General features: G+C 41.6%; 1 protein-coding gene across 17 annotated transcripts in view; it reads left to right on the top strand.

Moving 5' to 3' along the window:
* The window catches only part of ZMIZ1 (zinc finger MIZ-type containing 1), a 366,767-nt gene that overhangs the window by 306,791 nt on the left and 47,887 nt on the right, over window positions 1-12,089 (top strand). For all 17 annotated transcript variants that reach the window (XM_028729170.2, XM_028729169.2, XM_028729172.2 and 14 more), the window contains one exon: window positions 5,519-5,654. In XM_028729170.2, coding sequence (XP_028585003.2) covers window positions 5,519-5,654 — 136 coding nt within the window. The remainder of the gene's footprint in view (window positions 1-5,518; window positions 5,655-12,089) is intronic.

The raw sequence follows: 12,089 nt of genomic DNA, 5'->3' as shown, positions 1-12,089 counted from the left end.
AATTTTTCCAGTATGGCACTTAAAATGTTGCAACTATTTTGTGACCAAGACAATGCTCTTTTGCCCAAGCTGCTCTGTTTTCTGTCTTTGTAAACAGGATTTAAGTTTTTGCAGTGATGCAGCAACTGTGTGAACCGTTTCTGCAACTGCTCAGCAATCTTCCATGGAATAAAGTACACTGTGCAGTATGCAGGATTGCACATCTGTAAAGGGTGCCATTAAGGGGGGTGGTGGAAGCATTTATTGGTTTGTTCTGCCTATAGCAGTGCATCCATTAGCACTGGATGGCTCTACTTGCTGTGAATGAAAAGCAATCAATGCAGAGATGCATTTATCACAACCAAACCTTGCATCTTCTTTAAAGATTTCCTGGAGCAGCCAAGAAGGAAATAGTGCTGTGCTGCCTATTGAACTCTTGCTGCAGCTTAACCGCAGCAAGAAGCTGTAATCCTATTGTGCTTTCCCCGCTGTCTCCTGGGAAGCAAAAGGCATTGAAATGACTGAGCTGCTGTCCTGCCCCTTCCTCACCTGCCTTTCTAGCTGTAAATATAGTGTACGCCTATAAATAACAGTTTGTCGCACCTTGAAGCACGTTTCTTAACAAGAGGCGGTAATTTACTGAGGTGATAAACTGTAACTAATACTAGGGTATCATAATGGGTAAATAGATTAGCACCATGAGCCTCTGTATTTCACTTTCCAGGGAGTCCGTTCGTTCATTTAGTCTCTCGTAGATGCTTACCACAGCGTTTTGCAGCACAGCAGCTATGCCTGATGGTTCCAGAATCAATAGTCACATGTGTTGTGTTAGCTTGGCGCACATTAGCAAATTTAGCAGTAACTTCTGGTCACTGAGCCTCTTTGCCATTCATCCTGAGTCCTGCCTACACCCCCCCCCCCAAAGAGGGAATTTATTGGCCCTGTCTATTATTAAATCTCCTGATTTGAAGGCATTAACTGCCCCCATTGTTTTGTTTCATAAAATAAGCATGAAAACAGATGTAAGCTCTTCATTTTGAAGTATTCATTTTGAAAGGAAGGAATGGTCACTGGGGAACCAAACCCTTGTTTGAAGATCTCTAAAAAAGGTTTCAAGCTTTAGTTAGTAGATCAGTCATGTCAAGCTTGATTACTCAGAAAAAAATTAACAGGGAGGGCAAGTTTTCATTGGTGGGATTGTAGTTTAAGAAGGCCCTTGTTTCTATTTTTCCGAACTATTTTGCCTACTGTAATTGGAAATTACAATGGCTATAGTTGTGTATTAAATTGTCAATTGTCTTATACTTCTTTTAATATCAAAAGGGCACATATGTTGAGGTTTGGGGTAATATGCAAATTTATTTACATTTTTAAACTATTTTAATTTGGTTAAAAGATAGGTGAATAATAAGAAACATTATTTGATTAGTTAATAGCCCTAATATAAACATAGTATTAGAACTATAATACTATAATGGGTGGAGGGGATGAACTGGAATATGAACTAGAAATCATTCAAAGTTTTGTCCCAAAATGAATTTAATTCATCTTTGGTTCACCCCAAAATTATGGGTGGTAATCAACTAAATTGGGCCCACTAATTTCAATAGATCTGCACTGAGTAAAACTTAGCTGACTACTGTACTATCCTGTGGGAAATATTTTCAGGTGTAGTTTAGAATTTTTGTTCATTCTGAGTACGGAGCTCTTGTGGTTCAAGACTACTTCAGTCTTGAGGTGGGGAATTGTAGATTTGAATTATAATTCTTGCCATCTATCAGAGAGGAGGGTTCTAGTCTTCTCTGTGGGCTTCTTGTTTTCTGTATGTAGGAGCATTATGCAATATGTGGCACAATCCATTAAAACCTGTACTGTCTGATCCTTCCACTTTTCTAGACAGGGTAATGAACCTCTAGTTTCTTTCTTGCTTGACTGAAGATTGTACCTGTTTAGGCACAAAATAGATTAGGGTATTTAATCTCTCCACCGATTGCTCCCCTTCTCATCTGTTTGACGAGCAAGTCTCAACTGTCAATATTTAATGTTGCATAGAGTAGATGTTTGTACACAAATAAGCTCTGTTTTCTTTCTTAATTCCCCAAAAATGAAACACTTATCCAGAACCATCAGTTAGCATCCCAAGTTTGACCATGTCTTGAGTTTTTATCAAGTGAAAAATCTTGGCCACCTCTTGTGCCCATCAGCCTTGCATATTATTTATTGTAGGTCTGTTTTAAAACTGTCAACCTTTCCCTGTCCTGTGACGTACAGGGGAAACCTTGGTGGCTGAAAGATTGGGGTGGCCAGTGGGGTGGGGTGGAGATCAGGCTGTCTTTGAGTGCTTCAGCCAAAAGGACAACTTTCTTCATTTAAGGGAAGGAAGTCAAGAGGGAGATGGTTCTTAATGTTCAGTTCTGCAATGCCGAAAGCAATGCAGCGTAGCAATGGGCTGAAATCCAGGCATTAAACTGCAGCAGAAAGTAGAGCTGAGAGAGTCCATCTGTAAAATCTGTGCTCCTGTTTTATAAAGGGGGGGAGGAGGGGGAATCGCAGCTGCTTGGCTGCTCTGTGTGAGAAGGAGAAACTGACTGTTGGCACCATCTGCGGCTGTCCTTTGTGCTTGCTGCTTTATCTGTTCATTATAGTGTGATACGGAGTTTCTCGTGCTTTGAGTTTCAATGAGATGAGATGTGCCTAAATACAGTTGGGGCCTAAAAAGCGGCAGCTAAAGCATGCTAAAGATGAATAGAGCAATCTGCAAATTAATTTTCTGTTTGTTTCATCTTACTGGAATGGGCAGAGCATGGTCATGTTCTTCAAAATCCAGCTGCACCAGATGGGTCTGTGTGTGGCCTGTGTGTATTCAATTTTCCTGGGCCACATGCAGCCTGGTACAGTGGAGGCAGGCTTCTGTAGCAGAGAGCGGTCTGGAAACTCTTACGTTTCCTCCCTGTCATTCTTCTGCGGCAGTGGGAGAAGATAGGATATGCTTTTGTTTCCGGTCTATGCTCATTTAATGTTCAGTCACAAAGACTTTGGAGGAGGTGGAAAAGAGCAATAACGGCACCATTTCACATTTCAGTAGGGGAAAAGATTCTTTGCAGGGTTTTCAGTCCCACTGTTAGATACGTTCAGGATATAAATTACGGTACTCATGCAAAAAAAGAAAAACTTTTTAAGAGCATTGTTGCATTTACTGTTTTATGTCCCCTCATTATCGCTGTGTAATCAACACACACACACAAACGAAATTGTAATTATAACCAGGGAGCAGGCAAGAAATAAAGGTGCTTTGGATGAATAATCACATGTGGGTTGAATTCTGGGGAGGGGGGGCAAGGTTCCCTTCTGTCTCTAACTAGTACACCTGCCAAAACCCGATAAACACTAGCCAATGAGAGCACAGGATACTGTTGCCTTGGTTGTTGCCCTCTGTGGAGAGGCTGGCCTCCTTCAGTCTTTGCTTAGGATTAGTTTAACTGAGAAACTCAGTTTTTGGAGTTGTTGCATTAAAATGCACTTCTGATTTGCTCGTTTTAGCTGTTTTCAGTGTGCTTTTAATGCCTCGGCATAACTATGGGCTCATAGTTAACATGGAGAGGCAATTTATGAGTATTAAAAATAAAATAACACCAGTTCAGTTGAGAGGCATGTGCTTCATGTTGCATTGAAGGACAGCAGAGTGGGAGATCTTGCAGAGCTCCTGTTGATTTCTGTGATGCTTGTGCAAGAGAACTTCCCCAGGTACTTGTACTCCAAGATTGAGCCTTTACTAACACATGGAGGTCATTTCTCCCCACCATGGGTGTCATAATATTTCTGCCTTTATACAAATGTCCAGAAATCCCAGAAGTAAAAGATGGCAATGAGTAATTTCCATTTCTCTCTTCCCTGAAATTCTTCCTTTAACAAAACTCAAACAGCCACCTACCACAAACACAGATGTATGACGCATCTACCTAAAGGAGGGCCATGCTGTGATGTTTTACGTTTCACAGTTGCAACATATATGAATCAGATATTTACTTTCATGGATATTGATCTCACCTTGTTTATGCTGGGTGAGGGAAAACTTTCTTTCAGCTAAGCAGGTGGTATTCTGCTGTTGCCACTCCTTCTCCTGCTTCTCCCCTTGTCTGTCTCCCACTGCAAAGCAGGTTTACTGGCACTCCTTTGCAGATTCCTGTCACAGAATCATTAGACTGCTTCCTCCTTTTATCTTTATTTGTCGAGAGCATTATATGCTCACATTTGAGGAACAACTCACCCCTTGCATCAAAGCTACACTTAAGATGGATGGTTTCCATTCGACACCACCGTAATTGCGTTCAGCTTGTGTGGAGGTGCTCTGCATTTGCTTTTATGCCAACACTGGCTGCATTTACAGTTTTTCCAGAACACTTTGTTCATTTCTCCCCCTGCTTTCCCCCTCAGAACTCAAGTGGCCACAGTGTAATGTTAGATAGTGATTGTTATCTCCAGGCAACATAAAAGAGAGGGGAAAGAGGGAGGGCGAGTACCCTTTGTTGCTGGCACATTAGTAATAATGTGCCAGGGATAAAGGGTGAGCACAATTTGATCAAATGCTTGTTGACAGATTCTTTGGCTAATAGAGAGAAAGGAGCTCACAGTAGTTCTCTGTGCTTAGAATGCATTAGTCCAGAGCATAGTCTGCACGCTGTCTTTAAGGGATTAATCACTAAAAGTGCAGAGGGGATATAGAAATTCTAAAAGAAAGAAAAAACAGTGAGCTTCCTCACTGAGCAACCCCTTCAGATGTTATACCTACCCATTTTTAAACCAGAGACCAGCAACTAGTGAGATCGGTGTTTCTTAACTTCTTAATCAGTGGGCATGGTGGCATTTTCTCATATCCAAATCTGTCTGTGTGGGTTTGTGACGTCATCATGCTGACTACATGATCTCTGGGGGTCTGGGACCATGTAGCTGGCAAGAAAATGATGTTGAAAGACATGACAGTGGAAAATGGGGGTGGGGGAGGAGTATCTGAGGAGTAGCCAAAGCCTTCCTTTCATGCTGAAAATATTTTGCTTTCAAAAACTTGGCACAGCCCATGAAATGTAGTCATTTCTCAGGGTGCTAAACACTAAAATAAGGCCTTGCATTTTAAAAATTGCTTTAAATAATAACTGGAGACTATTCTGATTTCAAATAAAGTGGTAAGGCTAGAAAGGCCAGAAATGAAGGAAGAAGAGGGTTATGGTACACAATTTTGGTGGACCAAGAAGGTTTTAATCACCAAGGCAAATGAAATTACAGCAGAATACTTCAGAATAAAGTTTAATAAAACAGTTTATATCAGAGATGAACCTGTGGCACTCCAGATGATCTTAAATTCTAGCACCCATCAGCCCCATATACTATAACCAATGGTCAAGGGTGATGAGTTGCTTGTTTTTTTATTGTAAGCATTATATTGGTAAATATCTAAACAATATTCTTATCCATATATGTGTGTGTGTTCGTGACTGTAATACAGAATTCATTCTTCCAATCGCTTTTGTGTTTTTGTTTCCAGCGCTGCTCTCGTCGTGGTGTGAGGAGCTGGGACGACTCTTGCTGCTGCGTCACCAGAAAAGTCGGCAAAACGACCCTCCTGGGAAGCTCCCCATGCAGCCGCCCATGAGCTCCATGAAACCCTCCCTTTCACACAGGTGAGTCCCATGCAGGCCTTTGCCCTGCAAGAGCACACACAGCATTAGTTACTGTGATCGGTGGTGTAACTGGAATGCCTGCTGCTAAGTAGGGGAAATAGCTGCATTTTATACGCAGGGAAGAGCGATAGAAATCCAAGCATTTGAAAGCTTGGCTATAATTCTGCTACATTTGCACCAGGCACTGATGTGAAGTGCATGAGTATGTGTTCTGATCAAACTTGAACTTCAGCCTCTTTGGATTCCACATTGCTGAATTCCTCTTATTTAGTAAATTATTTCTTATATTTCTGATCTGTGTGGAATGGCCACGTTCAGATGTATTGGTGGCCAGGAATTATACTTAGGGAGATGAGCCAACGCACAAGCCGCTCCTCTCTTCCTGGAGTGGGGAAACAAACCCAGGAGCAGCTGGTTTAGTGTTAACATGTGAACCAGAGCTTATGGTTTGTTTCTCTCCAACAAACCATGAGTACTGGTTCATACTTAACGCTAAACCAGCTGCCCCAGGTTATGTTTCCCTGCTCTAGGAAGTGAAGAGCCAAGTGAAGATCTCTTGAACTGCATTCATTGGCCAATTTCCCTAACCATGGATTTTGGCCAGCGTTGCATGCAAATGAGACCAATCAGTATAGGGGGTTATGGAAAGGAGTGAGTGGCTCCAAATGCTTTGGCACTTTGGCACTTAAGATGGAAATCCAAGCTGGAGAAGAATTGACAGTCTTGCCCTGCGTGGTTCTCCTCCTCCCACCCCAAACTAAGTTATGCAAGCTAATGGAGTGGCTTCATTCCATTTGCCTGCGTGGGGAGTTTAGAAACCCTGCATGGCTGAAATCTGAGGATGTGGGAGGCAGAGGGGCCTCCCTCCACTTGCTGAGGACCAGGAGGAAAGGAGCCCCTCTTTCAGCCTCAGGTTTTGTTCCTATAGGATTCTCCCATCCTTGTCAGTTTAAGCCAATGGAAGAAAACTTCTCCACCAGCTTGGATAGGGGTGGGGTGGGCAGAGCAAATAATTTTTCTAAGCTCTTGGATTGGGTTTGAAAAATAACCTGAGATTTCCCCATCCTAAATAAAAAGATCTCAGGTTTTCTTTCTGTTAATTCAAGGCGTTTGGAGAACTTGCTTATTTCAACACGGCACCCTCTTTTCCCTTTCTCTGCTCCATCCTTTGAGCAAACAAGCAGGGCGAGAGGGTCATTTGGAAAGCTCTACCAAAGCTCTATCATTTTTGGGTGATGTACCCCAAAAAGCAGAGGTGAGGTCAGCAAGGAAGTGGGTCTGCAGCACCCTCCACTCTCATTTGGCTCTGCTCAGAGTTCTTGGCCACTCAGCTCACTAACACCTCTCTCTGCCTTTCTCTCTTGTATCACTTGTTTCCCCCTTATTTCCTGCTCTAGCCCCACCATCCACTTAGGATCCTGCATTCTGCAGGACTAAGACTCTCGCGTTTTACTCGCTGATCCACAATCCCTCCATACACTTAACTCTATCAGCAGCACAAGGTGTCAAGGTTACACCACAAGGCAGGAAGGGTCCCCACTTTAACACAGCACACATTGTCATGAGAGTCACTTAACCAAACCCATCAAATTTCCCTCTCTCTGTGGTCTTTTGTTACAAGCTTCTCACTGAGGATATTCTGTGATCTGCCCTCATTATAATTGTACTCGAAAGATCAGAGTGTTGTCCTTTTTTCCCTACTGCCTAGTCAAAGTTATCTGGATTCCCTCCCCTCTCTTTTGCCCCTTTCCTTCCCATGCACATTTGAGTGATGAGTGAAAAAAATAAGCAAGGACATAAGCTCCCAGGGGCATATTTATTGCATGTTTTCTTAAATACTCAAAAGTTACAGGAAAGAGACCCAGTTGCACAGAATGGAAGCTTGGCGATCCTTTTCTCCCTATATGTGTGGTGGTAGCTCTAGGACAAAGAAAGCTTGGCGAACTGGCTAGAAGTAGGCAGCCAGGCAGCTGCATGAATATAAAATATATGAAATATGCCACAAATGTTGATGGGTGCCTGGCAGGAGAATTGAGGGCCATGATCTCAAGGAAGTGATATCCACATGTTCTAGCAGACAGTTATATTAAAGAGTTCACAGTACCTCTTTCTAAGGATATTATAAATATCCTTTTCAATTCTGAAAACATATGTTCTTTTTAGTGCCCTGAAATCATCAATATTTTACAGTGACTTTCCAATTTTTGGTGACATTCACACATTCAGATTCACACATTCAGATTCTGTGAATATTTGAAAGCTCAAGAATACATCTTCAAATGTTGACAGTCACCTGTCAGCATGCAGTGGTGAATGTCTGAAAAGTAATGACATTTCTACATTTGGACATTCACGCACATCATCTGAGATTATCAGCATTCACGTGAGAATGTCAACATTCAGCACATTTTGCACTTGTACCATTTCCCCCCAGAAACTTTGTTGTATAATGAGCATGTGCTTTCTAAGGTCTAAGGTAACAGCATTCAGTTATACAGCTGCTGGTGTTTATATTAAATATACCAGTTATTATTGCTATAATTCCCAGATTAACTGAAACAGAAAATAGTCTGTTCAGAGAAAACAGTCTCTGAAGTATTTTATGGTCCCCAGCTGAAGTGTAGATTTAAATTCTGGAGGCAGAGTTGCTTAGAAGACAAAGCTTTTCTGTAAATCTAGTAAGTTATCTTAAGAGAGAACTGGGAGTATTGTTGTTTTTTAGGATATGCACAGTCTTAAACTCAGAATAAATGTTCAAGTAGCTTGTGGGATATGTGTGCTGAGCTGTAGAAGGGGTACAGAACTGAAAACAAATTGTGGCCTGGGTATGCATTGATTTCATTGGATTGTGTGTAAACTACATTGGGATCACTTGCAATTAAGGGCAATATAGAAAATATTTTTAAAAATTAAAATTGCTGAATTGTGCCCAGTATATTCTTTTTGATCCTAAAAAATAATGAAAAGATGAAACAGGAAGGTCTAGCATGTATATTTTGCATTTACGTTGTACATTTGAAATGTTCAAAACAATTCCCATGCATTATCTAAATTAGCCCCACATCAGCCGGGTCAGTTTGCAGAGGAGCATGAGAAGGCTTGTCTAAGGCAAGAGAGTATGTGGCAGAGACAGTATTTTAACCAGGGTGAATGTTATACCCAGCTCCAACTGCTTCAGCTACTACACGGTTTCTCTGCAGACCTTTGTGCATTTAGCATGAAGGTCTGAAGGGGATTTCTAAGTGAACCAGTCTACAATCAGAAACCCTGATAAGACAGGGAAGAGAAGACTTGTAAGTTCAGAGACTTTGGGGGCAGGGTTTGTGTGCCCCACCCGTAGTTCAACCCTTTGCACGGCCAGGCGAAGACCTAGACATGCTTAATGTGAACTCAATTGGCAGCAGGTAATTAGAGCATAATTTTCTGACGAAATCAAGCTTTTAAAAACAATTGTAAATTAAAGAAGGCATGCGCACACCAAACCCTGTCCTGGTTTCAACAAGAGCATCTACTTAGTAGTCATTCAGAGCCATTCCTTACCCTGTTGTGCTTTGTACACTTAGTAAGGTGCTTGTTGCAGCTTGTATAGCACATGTTAATGCTTTGCAGTGTCAGTAACAATGTCTGCAAACACACAGCTGCTCATTGCAGCATTTTCTGTTATCGCAAGTCTTTTTGGCTCCTTTTTTATCTCCTATCATCCCCAAATTTGCCTTCAATATTAATTAAATGGCAATTTCCTTACAACCAGTGATCGTATTTGGATGCTTTCTTAGAGAAATCAGAATTGATTAAAATAAAGAGATGAAGTTTTTTTTTTATTAAAAAAAATACAAGTGATTTGATTCCAGAGGTTTGATAAAATTAAATGGAAGATGAAATTAACTACTAATTCAATTAGGGGCATTATTATTTATTAGCATTATTAGGCATCCATGAAGTTCATCTGAAATATCATATAGGTGTTCTTTTCAAGCTTGAGGACAAGGAAGGGATTTTGGCCATTTCACTCCCTTTTGCTTTAATATTTTTGTACCAGTCATAGGAAGAACCCCTTTGATTATGTGGTTTGTTGAATCATATCTAGAACATAATAACCGTTTAAAAAAAATACAGAAAGAACCATGACCTGGAAATGGAACTGTGTCCACAGCTGACATCAGTGCTTACAATTCATAAGCTAAATTTAGACTTACTGCATTCTTGTAATACGTAAACCATAGTTTATTTTGGTAAAATCATTTGATAAGCAACTGCTTCGCTCTTCCCTTTTCCTCAACTGATAGTGAAACTGAGAGGCTGCATAGGTCTTGATTCACAACACATTTGAGCCTACAGAAATCAAGTGCTTGCAATCATTCCTACGAAGATGACACGGCCGTCTTAATTGCCAAGTTACCTGCTACTTTTTGAAGGCTTCTAGAAAAGGGTGGGCACAATTTGGCTAAAACTGAAAGGAAGCCAGGGGGACTTGGTGGTTTTCATTAAGGTCCCACTACATCCTCCTTCCCCCCCTCAAGAAATAATAATCAAGCATTCTCTAGTCTCTAGATTAATCAAGCATGGAGAACATTAACTGAGAAGATTAATTTTGTTGGGTGAATAAATGTTAACTCCAAGAATATACTTATTTGGCGAAGGGGTAGGCTGCTTTGGTGCTGTTGTTCATCTGTATTTTTTTTTTAAAAGGGTAAGAAAGAAAATCTTAAAATATGGATTCTAATAATGAGCTGTAGCATTGTTAAATGGTTTCCTCTTATGGCCCAATTCAGTTTTGAGGACAGTAAGTGATTTGCAGTCAAGAAAAATGGTTACGTGAATCTAGTCATGGTTTTCCTTCACATGAAGTGATGCTCAGGCCCTTTTCAGACAGGAACACAACAAGAGTAATAATGTGTTGGGCATGCCCTATGTCTCTCCCTCATATAACACATGAAGACCCATGTTTGCTTGAATGAGGAATCTACCTGCGTCTAAGATGCAGATCAGATTAGGAAGCAGGTGCAGGTGGGACTGTCCCATTTCCTGAGGACTCGTAACTCGGATTCAAGGAATGTAGTTGGGAGCTAAGGTCCAGAGCAGGACTGGCCCAAGATGTTTAGCCGCTGTAGGCAAAATGCCCCAATGATGTCCCCATCCCCACTATGCCAGCCCCCTCCCTGCTTCCAGCCCCACCACCGCAACTGCACCCTTGCCTTAAGCTGTGTGTGCGCTGCCACCACAACACAGCAACAAGGACACAGCAGTGAGGGCAACAGCACTGTGGTGGCAGCATGGTTGAAGGCCCGGTGGGGCTGACAGCGGCAAGGAGAGGGTCAGATCTGCCTGCCGAGGCAAATGGCTTCACCTTGCCAGAGTCTGGTAGCGATAGCACCTGATGGGTCAAGAGCCATGCCTGGCTGTACACTGTAACTCAGGTTTGAATCTGGTGTGTGTGTGGGGGGGGGGGTGCTTATAGCAAAAGAGCAGGTCATGACAATAAAAATACATGATAAAATACTCCACAAAGTTAATTAAAAATCTTTAAACCAGCAGGCAAAATGCAGTTCATTCATCTGTTCATTCATCTGATAAACCAGGTGGATCCCTTTGGCTATGGACACACTCACCTTTCCTGAAGGCCTGTAGGAAGAAGTATGTTTTCTGCTGATGCATAAAACTAATCATCCAGATTTTAAGGGAAGAATATTCCACAATTGGCTTGCCACCACCAGGAAGGCCCTGTTCCAAGTACCAGGTCCCCAGATTCCACATATAGCAAGAAGGCGTTTCCTGGCAGATCTTAAATAATGGACTGGGCAATGCAGAGATAATTGCCCCTTCAGATAATGGATTCCCAGCACTCAGGACTTCATATGTCAACACTGTAACTTTAAATTCAGCTTGGTAGCATATAGGAAGCCAGCAGATACCTTTTATAATTGATGTGATGTAGCTGTGAGTGGCCAAATCAGTCAGGCAGTCGCAATTTGCTCTGGCTGTGATCTCCAGGCCGTTTTCAAGGGCAGCATCACATTGAGTGGATGTGGATCTGGGAGATCAGATTCTTACTCTGCCAGGAAATTTCCTGAGTGACCCTGGACTAGTCACACACTTTGAGCCCATACCACCTCACAGGCTTGTTGTTAAGGATAAAAATTGATAGCTCCCATATATGTCACACTGAACTCATTGAAAGGACAGCACATGAAGCTGGTGAATATGTAAATAAATAGAAATAGAAATGTGATAATAGATTAATGTTGGAAAGAACTGATTCCAATAAAAAGTTAGTTACTGCAAATGATTAAGCTATTAAAATTAATCTAAAATAGATTAATCAGCATGACATGGCTGGGTTTATGTAGGGGGGCAAAAATGCTAAATAATAGTGTATTGTCTCTTCTTTTCAAAAGCTATTTTTGCTGTTCTTTGGGCATGCATACTAGCATGCTA

Source organism: Podarcis muralis, chromosome 6 (genome assembly GCF_964188315.1).
Source record: "Podarcis muralis chromosome 6, rPodMur119.hap1.1, whole genome shotgun sequence".
In the NCBI taxonomy this organism is placed as follows: domain Eukaryota; kingdom Metazoa; phylum Chordata; class Lepidosauria; order Squamata; family Lacertidae; genus Podarcis; species Podarcis muralis.
The sequence above is the reverse complement of the archived record's forward strand: the minus strand, read 5'-3'. Positions and strand labels throughout refer to the sequence as shown.